Source organism: Anopheles merus, chromosome 3R (assembly GCF_017562075.2).
Source record: "Anopheles merus strain MAF chromosome 3R, AmerM5.1, whole genome shotgun sequence".
Taxonomy (NCBI): domain Eukaryota; kingdom Metazoa; phylum Arthropoda; class Insecta; order Diptera; family Culicidae; genus Anopheles; species Anopheles merus.
This window is the reverse complement of record NC_054084.1, coordinates 17,491,123-17,517,776: the sequence shown is the minus strand read 5'-3', so window position 1 is coordinate 17,517,776 and position 26,654 is coordinate 17,491,123. Positions and strand designations below refer to the sequence as shown.

The 26,654-nt window shown below is 44.9% G+C and overlaps 2 protein-coding genes and 1 long non-coding RNA gene across 6 annotated transcripts; 1 reads left to right on the top strand and 2 right to left on the bottom strand.

Moving 5' to 3' along the window:
- Positions 1 to 247: 247 nt before the first annotated feature.
- Positions 248 to 10,887, bottom strand: LOC121596437 (elongation of very long chain fatty acids protein AAEL008004). Of its 3 annotated transcripts, none has more exons than XM_041921390.1 (8): positions 10,557 to 10,887; positions 8,952 to 9,357; positions 1,809 to 2,275; positions 1,653 to 1,733; positions 1,401 to 1,584; positions 1,258 to 1,324; positions 1,121 to 1,169; positions 248 to 1,023 (listed from the first exon to the last, which is right to left on the bottom strand). In XM_041921390.1, the coding sequence occupies exons 3-8, from the start codon at positions 2,061 to 2,063 to the stop codon at positions 775 to 777; spliced, it is 885 nt and encodes a 294-aa protein (XP_041777324.1). In that variant the 5' UTR covers positions 2,064 to 2,275; positions 8,952 to 9,357; positions 10,557 to 10,887; the 3' UTR covers positions 248 to 774. The 3 variants fall into 3 exon arrangements, with proteins under 3 accessions (XP_041777324.1, XP_041777325.1, XP_041777326.1); XM_041921391.1 differs by lacking the exon at positions 10,557 to 10,887 and adding an exon at positions 9,791 to 9,985; XM_041921392.1 differs by lacking the exon at positions 8,952 to 9,357.
- Positions 10,888 to 11,798: 911 nt separating this feature from the next.
- On the top strand, positions 11,799 to 13,372 carry LOC121596933. 2 transcript variants are annotated; one of them, XR_006005343.1, is made up of 3 exons: positions 11,799 to 12,182; positions 12,252 to 12,676; positions 13,116 to 13,372. It is a non-coding gene; the product is annotated as an uncharacterized LOC121596933 (long non-coding RNA). The 2 variants fall into 2 exon arrangements; XR_006005342.1 differs by having other exon boundaries at positions 13,113 to 13,372.
- An 11,020-nt stretch (positions 13,373 to 24,392) lies between these two features.
- Positions 24,393 to 26,151, bottom strand: LOC121597828. The gene is made up of 2 exons (XM_041923990.1): positions 25,414 to 26,151; positions 24,393 to 25,216 (listed from the first exon to the last, which is right to left on the bottom strand). The coding sequence occupies exons 1-2, from the start codon at positions 25,986 to 25,988 to the stop codon at positions 25,162 to 25,164; spliced, it is 630 nt and encodes a 209-aa protein (XP_041779924.1). The 5' UTR covers positions 25,989 to 26,151; the 3' UTR covers positions 24,393 to 25,161.
- Between the last annotated feature and the right edge of the window lie 503 nt (positions 26,152 to 26,654).

Genomic DNA, 26,654 nt, shown 5'->3' with positions numbered 1-26,654 from the left:
AAAGAAATAACAAGTCGGTCAAATCACTACGCAATCGACCTTGGAAATGTCGGGAGAGCCATTAGTTGTGGTTAGTTGGTGATCGATCGACCCTTACCTGTTCCCCTTTTCCTTTAGCTGTGACACGAAAAAGTAAAAGTACTGTGAAGTCGTGGGTTTAGACCCTCACGAAAGCCACTCGCTGAGGTGATGTAAAATCCGCTTCACATCAATCAACAGTTCCGCGTAAGAGACCACACCAGCCGGGTTTCAGGTTGTATCATTAATTTATTTTTCTTTATAAAACGAAGTAGACTTACTGGCTAAGATTACCCTAGATCGCTACCTAACCTTCTATTGATTTCGGAATCGATCACTTATCCCATGCGCCCCATGTTTCCCCTTTCTTTTGTTGTTTTTGAGCAATTCTCCCATAGGATGGTCTCTCCCTCGCCGCAGGATTCTATCAGTAAGCCACCCGCTGCTGTGCACGCCCTCACGCGCAAGAGAAAGACTGGAAACCATGGGCCACCTGGTACGCAACACTAGTCATCATGGGTACGTTCAAGGTACGGTTTGAGCAACACGGAACACTGTTCCGTTCAACTGGTACGGTGCGGCGGCATATCGGACCAGTCGTGGTCGAGGTGTAGCTGCTGCATTTCATGCAGATTGGAGGCCAGCTTACCATCGGGCGTGATGGTGCCCGCTAGGTCGTCTATTGGTTTGTGTTGGGTTTCGGTTACGTTGAAGACTTGTTGAAGATCTGTGGTGTGTAGCCGGTGGTGACACCCCTCACAGCTCCTTGCTGGCAACCTTTGGCGAGTTATTGTTTTCGATCGACTTGACGGCGGAGGCGCTATCGGCGGCAGTGACTGGGGTGGGCTGGGCTTTTTTCGAGCCGTACGATTTCTTGTAGAAGTCGTTGAACAGCATGTAGAAGAAGATCGCGTTCGGCAGGGTGAAGAAGACGGACCAGCGCGGATAGCCACAGTCGGTCCAGAGCAGCTGAGCGGAGTGCGCGAATGCCATACCGAATTGGATCTGTTTGTGGTGTTTTGTGGAAGGAGAAGTAAAGGGAAAATAAATCGTAACATAAGATATAAGGTCTTTTGGAGGACAATGTTTTTTCTTTACTTACCATCTGCAGGTTGGTAATGTACTTCTTCCACCAGAGGTACTTCTGGTACCTGTAAAGGTAAGATTAAGATCGTAAAGTCATTTAAGGTTTCTTTTTTTTTCATTGCACATCTTCAACAGTTACTGAGAAACACTTACTGAGGTCCCATGGCGGCCATCATATAGTAGGTGTACATCACAATATGCACGAACGAGTTGATCACACCTGTGAAGATTTTGGGACGAGAAAAGCATTGGTAAGGATTATCACCGGAAAGCAAGAACGAGCGCCAAACACTAACCGATGAATGTACCATGTCCTCCGGGGTAGTACTTGGTAGCGCCCCAGGAGATCATCGGCATGACGGTGTGGTGGTACAGGTGCAGGAAGGTGATCTGGTTGTCTTTCTTCCGCAGCGTGAAGAACACCGTATCCAGTAGCTCGGAGATTTTGGCCAGGAAGTAGATGTAGCAGCCACGGGCGACCTAAGAGCAAGTACGTTTATAGGTAATGAGTGCTTGCGATACCTTGGAATCGTTTCCAAAGTTCTTACTCTCATAGCGGCGGGATTGTCATTGAAGTCCACCGGTTGACATCTCCAGCTGTAGTGCCGTAGCCAGGCACCGTCCAGACCCTATAGAAAACACACGGAATGGGCAGAACCATCAGACAAAAAGCGCGTGCAACATGATCGCACTCCGAAACATACCTCCGCGAACAGATATATGCTGACTAGCACCTGAATGAAGTTGTACACGACCAGGGTCTTCTGCATCTGGAACGGTTTCCGGTTGGCCATATACTTCGGACCAAAGTTGAGCACAAAGTACAGGTAGCTGGCAATGATGGTGAGACCGGGCACCGGGGACGAGATTAGCGGCCAGTGGTTCGTCCGCGGATCGGCCAGCTCGGTGAACAGGAAGTCCCAGTAGTTGGACGAGGTGGTTGCATTTGTGGAAGCCATTTTGTGTTATTAGGTGTATGTTTTTTTGGAACAACTTTTCAGACTTTTAAGAAGAAGCACTATGCCGTCGGGGTTTCGCGCTCTATAGAATCCGCAACCGGAGCCGGATAGCCTACACGTTTAGCACTTGAGTGTGAAATGGGGAGCTCTAGTGAACGCCTACAGGCAGTGTTGACAATGACCAGATTGTCTAAAGTCTTTTGGGGTCGTATCTGATGGAAAGGAGAGAAAAAGAGGCGGATAAAGACACGTAAAGAACGCGATAATGAGTGTGGTTGATCAATTACGTTGGAGAGGTTGAATGGTTACATGATATGGAACAGCAGCAAATGTCAATGTACTGGGAGAGTTCTTTTTTAAGCTAAGTTACATTGCCATAGAAGTAGAAAATGCGTTAGCATTCATTGATTGTTTTAATGCAAACGCAATTATCATACCAAGTTGTAAATAAATCCCAGCCCTTGTTGGCAAATGATATACATTCCATATCTAATTTATTCAACACGTGACGATTGCCACCGGTAACTCACCGGTCGTTGACAACATTTCAAAGATGTGTTTCCCCATAGTATATGTAAAAAATACAAACATATCATACGGAAAATGTCTCATTCAGGGACACTGTACCGTTTATTCCTCTCAGTTGAACTGAAACAGGAACAGGTTTAGTCGGTGAGCTTTTGTGTAGCGAAGCTTTTTATGCTGAATGTTTTGAATGGCAATAGATCGTCTCGTTTCCTGAACGGAATATATTTCCTTGTTGCAGGTGCAGGAACTCGCAAGGCGGTGTTTGATTAAAAATTCAGCATCACTGCAGTTGGTTCTGTCGGTTCAATGGATCGGATTATTTCCGGCAAGAATACGAAGTGAATGGCATTAGTGTTATGATTAATTAAATCATACAAAAAAGGTGCATTTGTGATCGTATCTATCATTTCGTGATCGTCTTTGTGATTTGCTGTGGTGTAGTAAATGATGACAAGCGTATCCAAAGTAATTCTTCTCCGAATAATGCTTATTCAACAATAATGCCAAATTTTCGAGCATTTGTCGCCTACAAGACTTATGAAAGTCGACATGATTGATTATATTGTGAAGTGTTTGTTAATATTAAAAATAAACACTAACTGAGCTGAAAAGTGCCAACTATTGCTTCCACTGTCTTTAAACTTCGACTTGCAGTAAGCCAACAACGACTCTGCATCCCACCTAGCAGATCGTGTAACAGCGATATCGTAAAACATGGCAGTTCCACCATCTGCGGCCGGTTGACCTTAGAATCAGTTACTCTTCTCCCTCCCAGCCGCCTGGCAAAGGTTTAGATACGGTAGCGGTGATTGCATTGCAAAACCACGACCGGTGAGACTGATCGCCACAAGCGTGGCTTATGCTTGTTTACGACTTCCCATCAGTAGGGCAATTTCCCAATCGGCACAAGAACGTTTCCGAGCAGGCACGCCGCAGTCCGGCTCGTGAAGGGGTTAGAAGGGCCCTGCCACGGGTTAGTGAGGATGTGACAAAGAGCGAACACACGATCGAGACCACGGCTGGTAGGAAATTATCGCCCCATAGCGACCTTGACTTCTGTTAGCTTATGTTGATGCGCTTCAGTCGGAATGTGGAAGCCGACGGGCCAGATGTTTTGCAACATCGTTAGTACTGGTGTGATGCTAGAGATGCCCTTCCGTACGTTGACTTCGGTGCGAGAGTACACATAGAGACACCGTGCGGTGGTAAATAAATGCAAATGTGTATGAAAAGAGATACAAAATTGATGTGACTGACTCTGTCTACGTTTAAGCCTTCTGTGTTGATTTAGAATTTTGTCTGCAAAGTGTTTTTCTAATTATATTCAAAAGAACCAATATTGATCCATAAACATGCGCTTCTCGCGTTGTTATGTTCGCAAATATTTCGTTTGTGTTGTGTTTGCGCATGTGTTTGATATAAGCAAATCTTTTGCGATGTTCGATTAAAGATCATTTTCGGAAGAAATTCTAAGCGACTCAGTGAACATCAATTGATGATGTTCGATGATTTAATAACATGATTTAAAAACCTTGTAAGAAAAAAAAACATACATCACGAAATCTCTGCATATAAAAAAGTTTGTGAGATGATCTTGATCATATTTGTACATGCATATTAGATTGCCGATTCGAATTTTCATGACATTCAAATGATCGTAATGAGCGCCTAGCCAGTGTATAAGTGCTTTGCACTGCTTTGTACATTTCTCTAAGATATCTGCCCTTGTGCTGCCATGCGTCCAATGCCTTCCCGCTTTAGGGCACTTAAAAATATTCAATGTCAGATCGGTCCGCCAGCCCAGCCGCCAGGCAGGTGAAATGTAAACACATGCAGCGGGTATGATTTTGCTTTCAATTGAACTTGTCCGCTCGCTGATGACGGCCGGCCTGTAAAGCGCTGGGAGACATGCACCAGGGGGGAGTGGCAAATATTTACCGCCGGCCAAGTCTCACACTCTCTGCGCTCGCGAGCAGAGCCCGCCGCCCGTACGAGCCTGGGTGCGCTGTACAGCTTGTACCGCTGATGCTTTAACGATCTTTCCCCGTTTTCAAGGTAGGGTGTTGTAGTAAAGATGAACACAAGATGAAAATAAAATGATTCATGGGTTAGCGAGGGGGTTAAGATGAGGACGGGGGAAGTGGGCTGTCACCAAACAAGCAACCACCTGACCTAGTGCAGAGCCTATCATCATCCGGACGCCAACACGGTTGGGCAATCGTGTCGTTTCGAAGTGTTGGATTGTTTGTAAATTTTTGGTACGATTTCACTCCCAACCGTTGCACAAATGCTTGTGTGAGGACCAACGTGAGGACGGTGTGAGAAGGTTAAATTATTCTTAGCGCGAGAAGGTTTGAAATAGTTTATGCGTTACCTTGAATTGTGCACGGCAGCAAAAAAACAAGAAAAAGAAAAGAAAGAAATAAATATATATGACAAAGTATCGATTAGATTGCGATCAGTGCTGTCAAAATGTGTTGAATTAGACTGCTGAGTGATCGTACAGCCGCACCCCGATCGGTGCCCGAGCCGATATTAGCGACTTATTAAATAATTCATCTCCCAGCTCAAACGGCAGCCCATTTATCAACTTCAAGGGTGCTCGAAATGCCCGAAACGATGCTAGTCTTGCGTGATATTGTCTTAAGTATAGGGCCCTGTCGCAAACGAAGCATACTTTTCGGGGTGGCAAAAAACTGCACTGCCTTCCACTGATGCAATGCTGGTGGTGGTTGTGGTGATGGTGCTGGTAGTAGCTGGTAACAGTTTATCTCGATTGCTGAATATGTTTTAAGCGCATTATTGCCTCACGACGTTGCATGGACATGTGTTGGTGTGTTAGTATGATGCTTAGTATGAGCACAACATAAAGTCCAGATTTAACGAAAGCAATATGGTGCTTTTTTTCTCTCGTTGGCAATACACGCGCCACAGGTGCTGCTGAGACCATCCCTGCTGAGCCATCCGCGAACGCGGTGCGTGTGTTCGGCTTCGAAAAATCATTAACTTCCCGTATTGAGGGCATACCAACGAGCTGACGTGATGCTTTACCGATAAATGGAACAGCTCAATAGGACAGCCGGCAACCACTGGGTCGATGCATATTTGGTGAGTCTAATCGAGCTTACCGGACCGTTGCCGGTCGGTTGGTTGACGATCAGCTAGCGACACAGCATCGTGCTGCGTGCGACTGCTCTAGCGACCTATTACCTAATCATGAGCATCATGAGCGAAGGAAAAAGATGAAAACAACACCAACGGAGAAAAAGGAAAGTGGTTTGGAGCGATAAAAGAAAGAAAGAAAACACATAATCGCACACCTCGTACGATCGTATACCCTGTGAATGAGAGGTTCGTCGCTTATGGTGTTGAAGTCTTTCGTTGCAGTCGGAGGCGTAACGAGGAGAAAAAAGAAAACAAAATGTATCAAAACCATTGGAGAAGGAACTGTATTCCAAATGATATGTCCAACACACACTGGGTCATTGCCTAAGCGGTCTGGCGACGAGCGTGGGTCAAGTTCAATTTCCTTCTCGTTACCCGTTGCGTACTGGCGACATTGCTGGTATTGCAGGTACGAAATAATGGTTGCAGCTGGTGAAGGTTGCCCGTCTTGGAATGGGTTGGCAATTGAAACAGGTTTCTCTCTCTCTCTCTGGCTCTCTGTTATGTCATGATCATGCCCTGGCGAGATCGATTGAAATTCGAGAACCTATGGGTTCATTAACGTGTTAAGCGTGGTACTGAGGAAATCATAATTAATTGAGACTAATGTTTAAGCAATGTTTAGTTAGGGTTTGATGATGAGCAATAATTCCATACCCTTCTGGAAAGTTTATTGGTTGAGTTAATGCGTGTGTGTGTCTGTCACAACCGTCGAAGGGCAAAGGGATGAATTGTTTGTGCTGAAACAGTTTCACCAATAATCGATTAGCTGCTGCCGTAGGTTCACGTCGTGTAATTGACCTTATTCAGGTACAAACACTCGCTCCGATCGCTCAATGTGCAATCTCATCGATTTGCTAGCCCTCTAGACAATTGTCTTATTGTTAATAGTAGCTTAATGAAAAGCGTCATTTACCGCCGCTTTCGTTTCAGTAAACTTTCCGACCAATTTCATCTCAGCAAAGTAGTCACAGAACCGGAACTAAACCCTTGCCACTTGCCGCGCATTAAAGGGTTAGCTGACGCCGGCACCGGCACTTGACGATGGATGGACGAAAGGGTTACGATTAGATTCATTCGCGCACCCGCGTACGTTCGTCGGGTCAGACACGGGCCACAGCATGCCATCGATTTACACGCCCCATTGATTGAAACCTTTGGCGTGAAACCTTTTGCAATTAATTTGTTGCTCATCTGATTGAGCCTCCAACACGCAACGGGACGACACATGTGCCACTGGGTAACGATCGGTTGTGTGGCGTTACGGTGGCCGGTAGGCAATGTAGAGAATGGACGGAGTTTGTACGCATTTGCTCAATCACAAAACGGGGGTGAACTTATTAATACGCTAGGCACCTTTGGATGTAACGATCCCGGTTCCGTGCAGGAATCATAATGAGACGGCAGTACTGAAAGGTTGGAAGTGGAAAATTCCTTCTTCCAGGGTGGGATCAGTTCAATGGGAATATGAGAAGATGCGGTATTATCAATGGGGATGAGATTAAACGCAAGGAAAGCAAAGGAAGTTGATTCGCAGTTGGGTGTGTTTCCGAAGCGGATAGTGAATTTCTCACTCTCTCTCTCTCTCTCTCTCTCTCTCTCTTTCTCTCTCTTTCTCTCTTTTTCCACATTCTCAAACAAAGATTCGCGTCGGCGATTCTTATTCAATCGCTCGATCGTGATCTGGAAGAAGATTAAGATAGGCGCTTCTTACATGATATACGACTATTTGCATACACTAATCGGCTTCTATAGTAGTGTTAGTACCGCTTGTTGACGCTAGCACTGCAAACCTGTTTTATTTTGCACAAAAGATACTGCTCGAGTGTGTGTTTGCCGAAGCCCTTCCAGTTGGTTCTAGACAGAGAGTGTATCAAACAAACAGAAAAACAAACTTACACATCACAAAACAAGTCAAGATCACCCGGCAGGAAGGCCGGAAATTTCGTCTTTAGCTACATGAGGCTTGTGTGCAGGTGGGTCACCGCGGAGAGCCTTCAACCCTCCCGTCAAGGCATTTCCCTTCTGATTTGACATTTACGATGTGTTTACGAGTTTGTCGGGCGTTTATGATAGCTGCGCGACAGGGATTGAGCTAGCTTGTTGATAGTAGATACTAAGCAGGCAGACAAAAAGTAGCTAGTCACACACTGTCATCTGTAAGGTCATCCGTCTATTGCTCCCGGGCCCTCTCCCCGGATGGAAATGACAAACACGCTTTCGTCAACTGTGAAGTTTGAGGGGATTTTTTGTGTGTTTGTTAATGGACCTTGCTTTCGGAACAGAGACGGAGACTGATCTACTACTACCTGTTTCATGAGCCATCTCAGCGGCTTAAAATGAGCGGCGTTGGCTCCCCCTGTCTAATGCAGGTACAAAGCGATATTATAAAAGCAGCATGAAGCAAACTCAACGCAAGAGGGCAACAACACAAAAACCTCCCCAAAAATCTAGAAAATTCCACCCAACACATGTTGGCGCTCCGATCATTAACGATGGACGCGCAGGTGGCTGTCGCTAACGAACTTTAAACTATAAACCCTCCCGCAAATGAAGCAAATGCTTACCCTTCTGGCCAAGTGTTGCCAAATTTGTCAAAAGCCTTATCGCTGCAATCCAGCAATCAAAGTGTGTGCAGTGGAGTTACTTTGCTTTGTGAAAAATGCATAAACTGAGAACGCTGGCGGGCGTTCACAAAGCAATGCCACTCTATATTCGGGCGTGACCTTTCCGGCGGCTGTTGGAATGAAACCGGCCGTACTAACGGGGTAAAGTGGATGAGAATTTAAGACAAATAGCTGACAAACCACCACCGCCTGTTGTCATCCACAGAAAAAAAAAAAACTTCACGCAAAATAGAAGTGTCTGCGTTGAGCGCGTGTTTTCCCGCCGATTTTCTCACCGTCTTGCTGGCGTTGCTTTGGGCGCGCTTTTCCGCGATGCGTTAATTTGTTCGTATTGCTCCGGTGAGATTGTAAACCGGTTGCAATTGTTGTACGCCCGCTCGTGTCAAGCGGTAGCCAAGGTCAGCTGGGGTGAATTTCTCACCATGAAAATGAATTGATTTCATTGCCCTGTGAACATGATTGTCTGGTTTAGTTGGTTGCATCCAGCTAAATTAGCTTTTCAATCATTTTGTTGTCCATCAACCCCCCCCGAAAACAAATTGGGTTTGAAAGGGATACACAAACTTACCACAAACTAAGAACAGCTGTTCTTAACTGCTCTCAATGTGTCAAAATCTTTAGCCCACGCCCGTTGTGCTGGGATGGGGGGAGCAGAAGTGTTTCAGCAACTTCACAATCAAACACAGAACAACACTGCACCTAGGGACACCTCTTTTATCACACAGCAGCAGCTTCAGCTCAATAGAATTTCTTCAGTCTCGAAACAAGGATTTAGGTTTTGTTTTCACTATTTGCCAAATGTTTTGTTTCCTCCCGCCGGCATAAACTGCTGTCACTTTTCGGGGCGCTTTCCGAACAGTCACTACGCACTGTCACGGTGAGAATCCTTCGCACACAGGCTCTACACTCTCTAGGCACGACGCATGCAAACGGTGTGCACGGACCGACAGAGACCGAAGATAGGAGGGATGAAGCTGCATGAAAATGAGAGAAGATAAAAATTGACAACGGGTTGGCGCGGGAAAACCGTATCTGCTGGGCAGGGCGCGTAGTGCGCAAATGCAAACACTTGGTGGTTTTTTTTTCGGGAGAACGATAGCGAACGGTAGCTGTCACACGATAACGCACACGAACGCACTGCAAACAACCGAAAAATCCTGCTGACACACGGTGAGATTTTGCACGCTTCTTTTGGAGTATGGTGAAGGTTTTTCAATGGAAAACTGCCACACCAGTCCGTTGTTGATACAAGTCACAGTTTTGTGAGAGAATTATGCACGATTTTACAATGTTTCGTTCCTGTTGCTGATACAATTTACATGAAAAGCAAGTCCTCCTGAAGGCATGCAACTATCCACGAGCGTGAGCTTCCCTTCGAAAGGACTTCTTTTTCCCGTCCCTCTGTACCTTTCCCGCAGTTTCTGCAAGTGTCCACTTTCTGCCACTCAGCGCACGGGCAGCCGCAGCATTAATGGACGCGCAATCCACTAGAACAGAATCGGCACTGGAAGGTAGGAGACGAAGTTCGAAAGCGAAAAAACCCGCCAACGCACAGAGAACCGCGACGCGACCGCAGCGAGGAGACGCTTTAAATTAAATACAACGCACCGTACGACACTGCGCTTTATAAAAGCTACACTGGAAAAAAAAGGGGGAGCGATCAAAACTACCCCACCGGTGTGGCGCTGGACGGCCGTGCGCTCGCAGTAGGGGCTCGCACCCTACTCTCTAGCGCTCTCGTTCTTTCTCTGTGTCTCTAACGCTAATGCGCTGTGCGCAAAGTGAATTCACACTAGCGCTCTTAATTCAACTCTAACAGACACACACGCACACACAAACACATACGGATACAGTTGAAGCGGAGATGCTGTGTAGATCGGCGAGTGGCTCGGGTAGATCGCGAGGATTCTATACTGATGAGCGGTTTGCACTCTCACATACAGTGTTGTGGTAGATTTTCGATTTTCATCGTACTGTAGCCGTAAACCAGCGTTAATGCGTATGATTGCGAAAACTGCCTGCACACAGCGATCTTTGCTAAGACGTCGCAGAAGAGAGTCAAGATGGACGAGTTGCGCAAAGGTTCGTCGCTTGGTGATGTTGAGTTAAAAGTTTTGCATTTAAATAAAAAAAAAAAAACTATCCAGCATGTGACAAGACACGATCAACTAACCTTTTTCCCTAGTCAGACCCGTCCCTAAACACGCACTATTAGGTTCACTAATCAGCAAACATCACTCAGGAGTCTGACATAGTCGAACCCCTGGGCAACACATTCATCGCTCCGGAGCACTAGGCAAAGCAGCATACGGATCACACGGATGCCTCTCTCCGTCCACTACTGTTCACATGGAGCAGATGAAGTGTTTCGGTGGTTCGCTTCGCTTCAAATCCCTTGGTTTAGGAGACACCCAGACGCCCTGCACGCTGTGACTGGATGTGGCAAGACAAAACGTCCGAATTCGTTCGTGGCAGCGACTAAACTAAACGGATTCGTTAGTGGTCTGGTTGGTTTAAAGGCGCTGGTGATACGTTTCGTTTTGCCTCCGGTGTCCCGCTTATCTGCCCCGCTCCCCGGCAGTACGCTGTCGGATACGCTCGATGGATACGCGGGGCCCGAAAGATATGTGTGCTGTGCTGTGACGACGATGTTTGATACGAAAAACCCTCTGCGTGTGGACTTTGGAATTCAAATTCAACCTTTCCCGGGTGAGGGTAAAGTGTGCTTAACGCAGCAAACCACCAACACAGTGGTAAATAGAAACAGTCGCAGACGTCTGTCCTCAAATCGCAACCGCTCTTGAGCGGCATTGCATCTCGCTCAGGACGCAACGATCGTGCTTTGAGTGTGCTGCTTCAGAGCAGGAGCTAGGATGCGAGCGATAGCGACAGGGGGCTTTGGGTGAGATGGGATTTTTATGTTGATTTTTAATTTAGCGACCGCGCGGAAAGTTTTACAAGTTGAGAGGTTTTTTTGTGTGTGTGTGTGTAATGGAGGAGCCGTCTCTTCCATTCCCGATAAGAATGATAACGCGTGATCTTCTTTAAATGTGTTTTAATTTGCCCTCAAGAATGGGTGTCTGAAGAACCTTGTCCGTTTCGGACCTTGAACCATGCCTGGTGGCGTTGGCTTCCGCAAAACTGATCGTTGTTTGATCGCGTTCTATCAAACTTTCAATAGCAAACAAATGATCCATTAGATTTGGTCAGCACCCTTGGTGCCTTTCCACTCAGTGCCTAAATGGCGTAGTCGCATAAAATATTAATCTATGATAGTGACAGCATCGAGTAGTGATGCCGCTCAAAAACAAGCAGCCAGGAACCATCTCGAAGTGCCCTAGCTTCTGCTTTGCTGTTTGGAAAGGTGTGTTTTAGTAGGCGCGCATCATTGTTTTGCTGCGTCATTGACGTCACAAACAAGCCGGCGCGAAAACAAGCAAAATAAAACAAAGTAACCGGAAAAAAGCGCTTTGCCGTTCTTTTTCTGGACGAAACATTTCGCTCAGGACTTTCCATACACCACCACCGCCGCGTGTGCCTCTCCGGTCACTGAACCGGATTGACATGTTCGGTTGCAAATTTGGATTGTTCGAGAACGCGATTCTCGGGCACACTTTCCAGCAGCCGAATCGGTGGAGCGGACTGGACCTGGTTGACTATCGGGTATCGGACGGGCCTGTGCGTGGGGCTTAAGCTGTTTACGGTGAATGAGGAAGCGAATCGAAGGTGCGCTGGAATGTGTTTCAAACCAAACAGGAGAGAGGGAGAGAGATGGAGAGAGAGAAAGGTTGTAAAAAGGGTAAGAGTGAGCAGAAGGAAGAATGCGAAAATAAAATGGTAATTCTTAATGTTTTGGGCGAAATTTCAGCAAGAAACGAATCCGGTTTTGGGGCAGGTTCTAGCGTGAGAGAAAAACTTGTTTGTTTGCAAAAAATTATCGAGCGTTATTTGTGCAGAATTTTGGACCAACACCTGACGGAACTCGGAGACGATCGCTTTCTTTGTGCCGTTTTAGCAGAAGCGGAAGATTGCTGAAGTAAGGAGCACTTTAAGTTTGGTTGCTGCGTCCGGAATTACCAATTTCATCACATCAAGATGATGCTTTCAGCAACTGAATGCGTTATTCGTTCACAATTTATCCAAGATGACCCAAGACACGCCATAGCCTAAAAGCACGATAAGGCATAGCCAAAGCCAAAGGGGTCAGCGTTACAATCAGAGCATGTCGGTGAAGATAGCATACATTAGCGGGCAAAGTTTTCACTTTCGTCTGCACTGGTGGAGCGACATTGAGTAAGTATGACACGCTGACATCCTGTAAAGTATCACACGACGATTGTCGGAGAATGGGTGCATTGTTTTGGCGTGCATTTGCAGCCTGGAGTGGTTGCAATTGCAACTACTGCTAGTGTTGCAGCAAATCCTTTCCTGTGCTGGTAGTAAAGCCTCGCCAGCCAGGGGAGTGGTTGTCCGATTTTAATTGGATTTCAACAGTGCAGGCCGAAAGTGTAATGAGGTGTAATGGAGGTGATGCAGTGACCAACCAGGCTTGGGTGGTTTACCGTTATAGGGTAATTTTTTCGGTGAAGGTTGACCTTCGTCCACGGTTTCGGCGCTGCCCGACCTTGCTGGCGAGATGGAGCCGGGTCGAAGTTGGCATTTCAGCACCACCGTGGTCAAGTGTGTGCAGTGTAATTATAAATTATACATGACCGAGGCCTTTCTTCAGCAGTGATCGTATCGAGCGTCAATGATCTTCAACCTTCAATTGCACGAGCCGTGCGGTGATCACCGTCCAAGGGTGTGTGGCATTATGTTCATGGGCATCGATTCGAGTGACGACACCAGCGAGTCCACCAGGCGAACTTGGGCTTACGATTCGAACTTCTTTCGGGTGAAAGATGATTGTTCAAGAAGGCATCGTCAGGGGCTGGTGGTGGTACGTTCAATTAGTGGTTTGAAAATTGAACACCGAAAATAAACAGCACTTGCACGGTTCAATGTCTGCTGTTTGCTTCAACACCACCCAACTCCGTCCGGCTCATGGCTCGTGGATTGATGAATGACCAAGCGCGAGAGATCGACATGAAGAGTGCGACATTGAAAGCCGGCACACTGGGTCGATTGCTGTGCAAGAACTCCACCGTCCGCGAGAGCTGCACACGTTCGGCGCACTCCGTTAGCCACTTTGAAGCCGCCCCGGGTACCGCTGGGCGTTGGGCGACGAGCCTGTATTTCGTTTGTATGAAGCGGTCGTTGCGCAACTCCGAAGACCGCGGCACACATATGCGTCTGCGGGGCTCTCTTTCGAGCGGGTTGCGTTCAAACAGTTAGCTCAAGGTCTATGCCACACGTCACACACACACACACGGGGGGGGCCATGCAGGGTGGCCACCGATTGGGGGAGATCGCTCACAGTGCAAGCGGGATCGGCGATCGATGCGAGGGTCGGGCGATGTATGCGTCGAGAGTGCACTGACAGTGCATTAGCAGCGCTAAGTGGTAGACAATGATTGTTTATCGGGTTTGTGCTAGCTGTGGGTGCCGTAGCAACATAGGCTAATTGTTTTTTTTTTCACTGCGATGGTGGAAAATGCTCTCAACGGAGAGCCTTCCAACATAGTTTGTATACTGTTGTTGAATACTTTGTCTTGAAGAATACAATCCTTGAACATGGGAATGCCTCGGGTAGGACAAAAGTACTTAAACACCAATCCATAAACAAACAACCATAACATAGTAAGGGATTAAGATAACTGGTTTTATTCTTCGGGAAAATTGACTCCAACATCCTCAAAGCATCGCAAAACTCCTCGTGCTTTAGACCTTTACAGCCCTCGGTTAGTAGGCCATCGCGTAGGGTTGGCTTCTGAATTAAACACGTTTTGGTCTCGGGTAAGTCATCGAACTTTCGGTCGATTCTGTCTCCGGGCACGTGTAATGTCGGGCGCTCATTTGAAGGAGGTTTCGAAAAATTAACATACCACACCAAAACCAATCTGTCCATTCAACCGTTCAGTCGGTCAGCAGTCAGTTAGATGGTGGTGCTTTTTTTTGTTATTTGCCAAGGAGAGGAAGTGCGCAAAAATTAGCAGTCGTTTCATGGCTGTGAGATAAAGAGGAGAGAGAGAGAGAAAGAGAGAAAGAGGGCGTACGGGGATGAACAAAAGATGTGTTACAACAGTATGAATGTGTTTCAGCGGAACGCAAGATCTGTCACTTTCTCGGAAGCGTTTTCATTGCAGATGGCAGTGCGAGAGTTACTAATCGATCGGTTACGTATGGGCCAGTGTTGGGTAAAGATCGTTTTAGGTATCACACATACTCAATGCAGTTGTAAATGATGTGTTTATCTTTCGGGGGGAAGTGTAGCAGTCTTAGCCTCCCGAGTAAAACTTTTCTGTTTTGCTAGCGGATCTAATGATCGTGACGTTTCCTTCTGACGTCTTTGCCTGTCAGTGTCGGAGAGAGCCAATGTACGTAGAGTGCAATTTAGGATCGATTAACGGCATGTAAGCTTATGCTTTGGTAGGGGATGATCAATGTTTGTCTTTGCTGTTGAACGGAAGTTGAGAGCGCTTGAAACACATGTTACTTAACGTTGGCTTTACGATCTTCGGATAAGAACAATGGTGATGGTTCAGTAAGCTCAGTCTGGTGAGGGTTTGTCTACGACGGGTTAATCGTCTTCTCGAATGTTCAATCAGATAGCTGAGCATATTTTTCAGATTTTTGAATTTAATTGGCACAAAATTGTTCTTCAAATGTCTTCACATGGTGGTTCATACGACGCTTCTCGCTACTCCACCATACAGAAAGCGACAAATTGTGCATTGATAGTATTCATCATATGGACATTTCCCTCCCACCCATTTCAATAAAATCAAAGCCACTCACCTCCAGAGCCAGATCGCTCGGTGTCAGGTGGCAGGAGCTCTCTGTCCTGGAGTGGCAGCAGGGGTTAAGCAATACAGCCGTCCGCCGTCTCGCGGAGCACTTGGAGTGCGTACTGTCATGCTCCCGCCTCACTCAACCGTGCTTGTGTGTCTCTCCAGTTTCGTGCGGTTTCATGTTTTCAGTTTTGGCTCAAGGAAATCTAGTTCGGAAGCGCGGCTTTTCGTTTTCCGCGCGCGCGCACACGCGCTTGCTCCATGCGGTGCCGGAGTGCCGTTAGATCCCGTCCCGGCCGTCTGCAGCACGGATGGCCTTGCATTCTCGTCTGCAAACACCGTTAGGAGTGCGGTGGCGGAGTGCTGGCGTGTGTGTTTGAAAGTGATTAATATAAATAAACAGTCCGCGCGCAGTTGTGTATGGGTTTCGGTGGGTTACGTGCGAGCGTTTGGCCGGTGCACGGGCCGAACAGGTCGGACTAGTTTGGATTTATAATATTTCTGTTCATATACTCGCCCTGCGTAATTTAGTGTCGATGGTAGCAAAAACTCAAAAATGGGTATGCTAAGTCCAAACAGCACAGTGGACACATTTTAGCCCCGTTGGATTGGTACAATTAAATGTTTTCGCGTTGCTCTTTTATGATGATTGTCGTTTTGTTTTCCCTCCGATGTTTGGCTTCTGCAGAGGCATATATCGCTCAAATGGCGAGGCTAACGTGCTGATCAGTCAAACACTTTGGAATGATCCACGCTCATTATTGGACCCGTACGTTCGATCAATCATCGCGCGTTGCGTAACGCTTCCATCGCGGAGAAAGGCCCTGGCCGGGCAAATGGCAAAGCCTAAAACGGGACCCCCTCCCCTTGCGTTTTTGTTGTACGATTCGGACAATTACCTCGCTGCACTCAAGGTTCCGTGCGTCACCAACGCCGCCCCTGCGGTCCATTATGCGTGGCCATAGCATCCTTTTGCCACGAACGTTGCGAGCGTGCTGTACTTCTTCACTATTCACGACCATCGAATGGCTAACGTTGGGCCAGCGCCAGCGACCTAGACATTAGCAGGTGAAGTGCAGTCGAGTGGTGGTGGTAGTGCGACGTTGATCAAACAAGCGTACGGAGCAGTGCGGGCCCGGGTTAGGTCTATCGGTTCCAAGATCATCGAATGATCACTCCAGGCACGATGTGCAAGGACGTATGCCAAAGGCTAGCCGGTACGGCGGGCCTGTTTATCCAACAGGGCTTGCTCTGGCATTGAAACGCAAAGTGTGGATCCCAAATAAGGCGTCAATAAGGTTTCGCGCTGCATTTGCAAAGCATTCTTTTGTGTGCGTAGATGTTGGGATGAGACGCTGGTGCGTGATATTGGTTGATTGAGTGATTTTTCTTTCGAAGTGGGTAAGGAGAATAGGTCAGAAAGGACATTCGGTGACCGCATCAATTGAATATGTACTTTGATTGCTTTTTTGGAATAAAAAAACAAAAATAATTTACTAATATTTTCAAAAAATATTACCTATTTATAAGCTGTTATAAGGTCTAAGGCAAAGTACTCAATTATTGTAAATTTTCCAAGCTATGGATCATCGTGGCTTGGGCTGTTCGCTGTCTTGGGGCAACGCAGAGCTGTAGTGCCATCCCCAGAAAACCTGATATGTTTTGGTTTTCATTCGGATCGTCGCTCCAAACTACTTGACAGACGCTTGATCTAATGATCGTAACGCTTGAACTAATGAAAACCGGTCCTTAGAAAAACAGCGTGGGTTGAAGGAGCAAAGGAAGACTCCAAACAGCAGAATGCAATAAAATTATTCGTTTCTTCTTCGTGCTTTATGTTGTTTAGTCATGTCATCAATAAACTAATAGAAAGATTCTACAATGATTCAGCAAAATTAATGAGAAAAGCTTTTAGAATGTTGTGTTTTTGACTGGAAAAGCTATTTAGAACATAATGGATAAACGCAAAAATGCTGCAGATGTGCTAAAACAAAATTATTCCACATGTTTTTAACACCTGTGCTGCTATAGATGACATCAGCCATGATTTATTTGCTTCTTTTTAACGGTACACTCACACGTGAATCATTTGTTGTATGGAGGATATTTGAAAATTATATTATTTTTAAAAAAGATATTAAAATATTTTAAATTGAACAGCTTACACCAAATTGAAAATCATCAATAATGAAACTAATCAAATTTGCCACCCAATCGTTCTGTGAAAAGAATTGTCATTTGAAATCAAACCCACCCTGCTGAACCACCGTCAAAAGCATTCTTTGAAAACTTGTTTGTCAGGCGGTTTAGGAAAGACAAATGTGTGTGCTCGATGGTGCGAAATGACGTCGCCCGAGCTGCGAAACGCACCCCTCCGATGGTGTTCGCATAGATTTATAAAATTAATGCGCATCCACCAACGGGCGCTGTTGACCGTTGTCTGTATCGATCCTCTTCGATGTTACAACCCCTCGGACGGAAAGGGAGTGGAATCGAGTTTTGAGACTTAGACGAACGCCAGCTAATGGTGACCGATGTGGCGGCATTTGGAGCAGGCTACACGCGCTCGGTCGCAATAAACTGGATGGCCGTGAATATTACCGTTTATCGCAACCGTATTTCAGTTTGATTTCTGGTGTAAAGTTTTGGAATCTTTTTCCGGATTGCTGAAAACAATCGGCAAAACACAATTGGCGTCCTTCTGCAGACAGGGAGATGATAAAGGAACAGTAATAAAAAAAACAGCCCACAAATGTTTGCGGAAGCAACTAGAACCGGATTTAGATTGGGGCTGGACATTAGCTAGTAACAAAGCACGGTGCGCTCACCGCCAGTTGACGACTTTTGGGTGAAGTCAATGCGGATTCCAAAGACGCGAAGTCCGGAAAGCTTCCCAATTGTGTTGTGTTTTTTTTTGTCTGCATCTCATGTTAGTCATCTCATGCAGTCAAACGTGTGCTTTGGTGTACGCGTGAAGTGGATGTTGATATTGGGGGATCATAAAATCACTTGGAAATGATTCGTTGCGCGATCTTTGCTAAGTTGCATTGGACCTTAGGTTTAACCATTAATTTGTATTGTAGAGGTTGGGGGTCATTGATTGAGTCAAGGAACTGTTGGGAATATATGAGGAAATACTCGCAGAATCTTTTTTTTTTTGTATTTTTACGTCTCAGCGCAAAACAAACAGCAAAGAGGACGTTTGAATAACGCTCTGTTAGCTACCCACACGTGGCCTAAGCTTTAATCACTATCCCTTTCAACCGGGTCTATTTGATTCACCCAAAAACCGGATGCCTACGTTTGGCTGGGCTTTGGTTACCTGTGTAACTAGGAGCGTACGACGTGTCGAACAGACCGTAAGCTTTTGAAGCTCAACGGTAGAAATAGTTGTCAAACTTCTATCAACTCTTTAGTGTCTTTCTAACCCGGCTTTGTTTTAACTCGTCACTCTAGTTTTGGGGCTATTTCGGTACATGTCGGGGCTGTGAAATGTAGGTCAACATATTGTTTCCCTTTCCCTCGGCGGCACCCTTAGCAAACGGGCCATTACCGACGGTAAGATCCGATCGGTTTTCCGATGAATTTCGTGCAGCGGGATGCAGTGCACAAAATTGAAAGTGATTCAAAACAGTTGCGCAAGATCCGGATTATATACCCGGACAGGTTAAACATATTTGTGGATTGAAGGTGACAGACTTTTGACTATGCCGTTTGGGTTGTGAATGTGGTGAATTAGATGTTTAAAGTAACATACTCCCATCTGGACACCCAGTGCACTACCTTAAGGCTGAATGATAAGCAGTCGGTTGGGCGATAAAACCACGACGGTTGTGAAAAATGATATTAAACGCGTGCAACGCATTGCGTATCGGCGCTGTCCACCGGCTGCCGGCTGTCCCCGTTTTCCGAAGGTGAGCTAACATTGTTTTGACAGGAGCACGTTTGTTTTTTGGCGATAGTTGGCACAGTTTTCGCTCAATCAATCTAATTAGTGTTGGCAGGAAGGTAAAAGCCGCAGGTCAACCATCGCCGTATCACTCACCCTTTCGCCGGTTGACCATCGGAACGGTGACCGGACAGCAGGTTGACTGTCGGTTGACGACGGCGGCAGCCACAGCCAATGGAGCGGGATCCGGCACAGATGTCCTTGGCAACTGGGGGCGCATATTTGCTGGGTGGCTAAGAAATATGAACAAATTATGCGTTAAAACTTTTGCCACAGCGCAAGTGTTTTTGGTTTCTTCTTTGCTCTCCCACCCAACGTCTCGGGCGATCGTTTGTTTCGGCTGAGCTTTTGTTTTACGGCGTGGACATCTGTGGACGTTTCGTCGCTTTGCTTCGCTGCTCCGCGTCTTTTTCTCGCAGCGGCGATGATCGTGAACGTGCCGGACTTGTGCTGCTGTGAGCAATTGCGCGTCGTAAATGGCTGGACGGTCTGTTGTCTTGTTTGAAGAGTTCGTCAAATATATTATTATTGTTAGTGATTAACACGAAATAAAATCGTGCTTAGTGATTGAACCTGCAATCAGAATTTATTAGCCTTATTTTCTTTTAGGATGAAACTCTTAGCAATTTATATTGCACAGCAATAATATGCTATTTTTGGCTTAATAAAAACACCTAGGTCGTATTACTGGTAACCACCAACTGAAATTGGGAACAAAACGTTTATTGAGAACACATTACCTCAGACAAGAGCGATTTTTGTGTTGTTGGATTGTGATTTTTTAATGTTGTTTCGTGTGTTTTGTAAATATATATTATATTAATCATCCATGGTTAACTAATTAATAATGTTGAAATAAAAGAGATAAAAATAAACTAAAAACAAGAAGGAATTATATCACTTTAAGCATTCATATATAATTTGGCTAACAATTAATTTTCCTTTCCATTTCTATTCGATTTTCACATATCGAATGAGTCCTTACCACAAATTCATTCACCACAACATAGTTGTCCATGTCGTTGTAACCCTCCGTTGAATTGTAGAGAAATGGTTCAAATAATATTACCTTGTGAGCAAAATTGAATTTTATTTAGATTCAATCATTCCGTGCAACAACTTGGAGGACTTGTGTCAGGTTCCTATCAACATTTTCAAGCTGCAAACTGTTCTAGAAGCGCTTGCATGTCGACGTTTGGCTATATTTGCAAAATACACCATCTTTAAAAACAGATTTCTACCATAATTCAATTACAATAAAATGCTAATTTAGTTTAAATTATTAGTAAAAAGTCAATGAAACAGTTAAAATATAATGTTAGAAATGTCTACCAACTTCCCAACACCCTTAAATTGTAATTAGTAAAACTCTATTTAATGTAAACGCTGATGGATACATTTTTTTAACTGGACCTTTACTGTGATACCTTAATGGACAAATTAGCTATAACACCGAAAGTAATTGAGTGATTCTGATTTGAGAAATAATGAAAACTGTCAGAAGAAACTTGTTCAAAGACTACCTACCGGCTTGTCAGTCAGTTAGTCGGTAGATTAATAGCATCAAAACCCATCATCACCGACAAACAACAACAGACAAAGATCGCTGAACTCGTTGTTTCTGTTTGCCCTTCGATGAAAAGCCCAACGGCCTGACGCATGATCCTCGTACCGGAAGCGTAGATGAGCGTGATATCAAGCCACATGTTCGATAGCCTGTATGTGTACATGTGTGTGCGTATGTTTGTGTTATTTAGTATGTTATTAAATACTGTTTGAAGGGGGAAATAACCTACGAGCCACGTGTGGAATGTGCGAGAACTGTAATATCATTATGTGAAGCGCAGAGTGTGCTGATACAGAAAAAAGGAAATATAAAGCTGGAATAATTTAGAATGTGAAGTTTGTGCCGTGCTACACAAATCACGGAAGATATGAAATCATTCTAGATGCTTGTTGTGGTTTGTTTATTTTTAAATAAGGCATACATTGGAATAAAAAGGTGAACCTATCGAAAAGGCTAGTGAAGGAAGCGAATCAGTGTATTTCAAATTAATACAGCGAACCGGTATTGAATGAACATTCAGCAAAGTGCGGCCAAATGTGTTAAAAACTGGTGGCTTAACGCACACCAACGTGCGAATGAGCCACAAATACTTTGAGCGGAACATTTCGTATAGCCGGTGTTTTGTGGATTATTTTGCGCAGCTTGGATCTAATAGGCAGCTTTCCTCAGCTGTTGATTCAAACCGGCCAAAAGAATCATCCGAGTTTGAGATTAAAACCACGATCATGATAATGAACTCTCCTTCTCGAGGTTTGCGTCAACAAGCGATATAATGATTGTTCGGTAGAAAAATATTACTCCCCTTCTGGTCGTTCGATTAGCAACAGAACATGAGGACATTTCTCATGCCAAAAAGCCTGCGACCTTGCTGTATCTTTTTCAAAACGGTATGATGTAACGAAAGAGTAGCTGAATCTCCCACCGTCGTTGTATCTGGCTACCATTAATCTCGGACGCCTGGAGGCACCTGATAATGTAGAGCTTTTAGGCAACTCTTTCTGAGGTTTGACGGAGTTGGCCGTCAGGTGCGTTTGTGTGATTCTTTTCCCCGGTTGAAATTAGGGCGTCCCGGGGTCTCCGACGCTGACACTGAACCCGATCGCTAATTGATGTAAAATTTGACAACAGAACCAGCTCATAATCAAATCGACACTGATCGTGGCACTGAACGCTGAATTCAAGCGCAACCGGGCCGGGTGATAGTCGTAATGGATTGGTGACGAAACCAGACGAAGGAAATAGAAGGTTTGGCGTGAAGACGCACTTTACGCGTCAGTGCTTTCGCAGCAGGTATATTGGTTCGTGTGCGCACTATGAAGCTATGAACAAAGCATCAACCCGTGAAAACGGCATTTGATTGAAACGAAATCGGGGTTGTAAAGATTAAAAAATTCTCTTTAATGTTAGACCACTTGTTTTACTTGTTTTATTGCAGTAATTAGTTGATTCTGTTTCGAGTTGAGGATTTGGATTTCAGTTTTCGGCGTAAAGGACTGTGAAGATCGCAACTAATGCGAAAGAAATTACATGGTTTGATGAAGGGTGAATGACTCCACGCTCAGCATCCACAAAGACAGAACGTGTTTGTTGCCATATGAATCTTTAAATTAAGATTATATTTTTTGGTTTGTATATTACAAAGAATGTTAGCTTTTTTATCATCAGAAAAGTTGCCCATGGCTATAAATGTCTTAGCTGAAATCGGTTAAATTTGAAAATTATTTTAATAATATTCTGCTAGTTAAGACACTGGGAACAAAGTTTATGGGCATTGGATATTACTTTTTTATCAGTATGATTTAGCCTGAAACCTTTTAACGTATCAATCTCACTAAATCGTTGCTTCGAATCCGAATGGGGTCGGGGACCGAGGTTTTAGGAGGGGTTGGAACATACGCATTATTCAAAACACGTTTTTAATGCAAACTATTGTTTTTTTTTCTTTTTTTGGCCATATTATTCTTATCACGCTTGAAGTTCGAATAGTTTCAAAAGAATGCATATATGAATTAAATTTGTAGTGCACTGTAACTCGCAATTTTCCCATGCGATATCAAATGTATGCAAGCGATGTATTATGGTTGCATACATTTCGGCGTAGTTGGTTCTGCGTAGTTCTATTGATACCATTGAACGATTCTTAAGCTCCTGGGTTGATGTATGAGTTATTTCATTGAAAACAGCATACGAGATATTAAGAATTAGTTGAGCGTGAAAAAAAACCATCACATAATGTTTTATTTTTCATTACATTGCAGCTTCTTTTCATGCTTTTCATGCGATGTTTCTTCAATCTATCCACGGTGCTACTGTAAACGAATGAAATGCCGTTCTTTAGTTTGAATATTGTAAGGAAACTTTATCAGCGTAAGCGAAAGAACAAAGAAACTAATAGACACTCCTTACGGCAACGGCAAACTGGCTCATTAATTTATGTCCACCTTTTCCCCATGCAAAGCATTAACATACTACCTTCTGCTATTTTGCTACGAAAATATTGCGCTGAAAATATTGCATCCTCCCGTATCTTCAAAGCGCAAGATGGTGCCTCATCGCTTCACGGTTCCCGATACTTTACCGGCGTCGGAATAACTCTTTGAAGACATCCAAACGCAACGGGCAGAACAAAAAAAAAAAAAGAAAATAGCAACAAACACAAACGCGGAAAGATCTCCAACGGGCGCGCTCAGTGCAGCATGAGCAGGAAAAGTTTTTTAATTAAAATTATGTCCAACACCAGAAGGCACGTCTGCAGCGGCGTCTCGTCGGTGTCCGTTTTTGGTGGGTCAATTTTATATCCTCGGGGCGCGGGTCGGTGTAGGCAGACGGCAGTAGTTAGTTTCTTTGCCTTGTAGGTTGTCGTAGTTCTTGGGTGCGTTCTTCGTTAGAGAAACAAAAAAAAAGCGTCACAAGAAACATTGACTAAGCTTTTCGTTCTGCTTTCCTTTGCAGTTCTGGGTCAAGGATGGCCCACCAGGTCAGCTGGTACGGTTATTAGTTGTTATTTAAGAAACAATTTGCACGCCGAGGCCTAACGAGGGAACAGCTGGAGCAAATGGTTGACTGTCCTTTTTTTGCCTGTTGGGCTGGCCGAACGGAGCCTGGTGCCCAAAATTACATGGTTCGTTACATTGCAATCTGAAACAGTTGGGTTCGGGAAGCTGTTTTTAACTGTCATTAGCACCAAATCGAAGGGAAAAGGTTGATGTTATCGATTACGGCTAGCAAGCGTTTGAATGGTGCATTAGGAGTTAAGTTATAATGATGTGTTTATGATGGAGTCAGAACTCATCAACACATATTTGATATATTTTACTGATACTGTTATAGCTTAGACAATTGTCATTCCTAACTCATGTCTCTATTTTTATGCTTTTTAAAACATTCTTTATATCATATCGCAGGACCAACGTGCAATTTGAAAGGTAGTAATAGTTCAACGCCACCTTCGATTTAATGACGGTCAACAGTAAGCTGATACAAAAGCGTCTAAAGAAAATATAATTTTAGATGATAACATCAAAATCTTATTAAACAAGATTTATTGGAATTATATGGGGCAAAATTCGTAGTCAATATAATGGAAAATGGGAGAGCGCAGCATTAATTGCAAAAATAAAAAAAAAGCCGATTTATTTTGGCAAAAAACAAGACAAAAGTTTCTAACAGAAATGACAAAAATACTCCCAAACTTTCAATTATAGAGTCTGCTTTATACTCCTCATCATATGCATTCTATTGCAGCGATCAAACGCAAGTACAGGTCTACCTTCCATGCTGAAACGGATCGGGTAAATAACATAATTGCTATTTGTGATACAGCTTCAACAAAGTGTCGTTAGCTTCGGTAGCAAATTGAACGATTTAGATCCCATCCCTGGAACGGTTCAGTTGCGTTTGATTTTTCCGATCAATCGAATTGACACTTCCCAAACAGATAGACGTACGGGTTGTCGTTTAATTTTCCAACCTGTGTACCAATTCTCCCGCACCATCGTTACTGGTGGGGTACATTGATTTCACATTATACGGTTGTATCATGTGCTTTTTTTGCTTCTTTTATGTGTCTGTTAGCAAAAATGACCATTCAATCCGACTCAAGATGAAAGCGATCACACAAAATAGGGTCCGACTCTTGAGCTTCAGCAATCGACACAACAAAAAAAAAACTGGAAGCAAAAATGCAATTCAGCGGTTGCAAACGGCAGAAAATCTGCTGGGACATAAATCAAACATTCGGCAAGCTTATTTGATAATCTCTTAATTGATTCGAGTTTCGGATTTATGCCGGTACCGGTTGGTTCCGTCGATATCGTCCGAAACGGTTTGCTGCTTGCGGAACAGGGTTAGACTCCGGATATCCATGCGAAGCTTACCGACTTAGCAGTCCTTTGATGGCCGGTACGTTCATCAGTGATCCAGCGTCTCTATTGAATGGAACAGAAACCGTTGAAAAAGGAGGCAATGAATGAAGGAAAACCGGCTCCGTTCGTATGTGAAATAAGTCCGGCAAGACACAAACGAACGAACGGATCGGAGCCGTCCAAATTAATGAACCACTCCGGAGATTTGTTTTCCTTCGTTGCAACCGATTAGAAAACAACGCATCGAAACGAACACGTACCGTTTCAGGCTAAGGATCTCCTCTCCGAACCGTTCATCGTCCAGGCGGAAGTAGCGCTCGAGAAAGGTGTGCGAGTTGGCCAGCGGTAGGGGCGGCTCCTGGAGCAGCTTTCTCGCACTAGCCCGGAACCGAGCGATGGCGACCTCGATGTCACGCCGGTAGCCTTCGAGCTGCTGCAGCCCAAGCCCCTCCTTATCCGGGCAGTGCAGATGCTGGCGGGCGGCATTCGCTACGCTCACCATCAGACACAGCACGATGTAGTCGATGTAGCGCTGGCGAATGGCGACCCTTGCACGCCGCTCCTTGCCACAGAGATGGTGCCGGTAAAGGCCGTAGGATAGCAGCGCACCGAAGGACAGGAGGGCGACTGCACCGAACGATATTTCCACCGGAAAGGTGCGTAAGTTTTCGTGGAGATGCTCCACCAGGGCAGGGTGCCGTATGGTTTGCCAGTGCACGGTACCGGTGGTCATGCCAATCAGCAGCGAGGTAAACAGCAGCCTTTGATGGTTGCTGAGCAGAAAACGGTGCAGTTTGAGGAGCTGAGCGTGGCAAAACTGGAACACGATCGCCATCGGCGCGCTGGGGCCTTAGGACTTTTTTCCGGCAGAAAATTTAGACACTAGAATTTTGACAGTTGATACGCGTGTGCAAGGATAACTGAGATACGAAACGCAAAGCGTCGATTGCTTGGATTTGGAAACGTAGTGTGTTAATTAGTGGGCTAATGTGTGTGCTTTTCTCTAGTGGCAAGTGTAAACTGCTTCATTGGAGCTCAATAATCATTTCGACAGATTGGTGAGTAATCGCTTTCGTTCACTCTGTTATGGCTGTATCAGCATTTTTAATTTCTTATTCTTCCACATGATTTAATAAGCTAATAATAATATCCATTTACCGGTTCATTTTTACCGCCTTTTTAAGGGTTTTGAGCTTTTGGTAGGTCTTCCGTGGAATTAAGGATTGAAATTGGTAATTCGGGCGTAGATAGTGAGCGTGATAGCATCGGGCCTCCTCATCTATTCGTGACTTTGATTTTGTCTGGTAATTGTGTAAGCTGCAATCAAAATATAGAAGACTTATCAATGAAAAGGTAACGGAATGTCTAATTTTAAATTCTAAACAATCATTTCAATAGTTGAGAAACTGAACATAGAGTTGTAGTTGCGTAAAATTACCACAATAAATGGAACTTGTTCCGGATGGCGGCAGACACTTCAGAATCTAGTACCGTCAGGGGA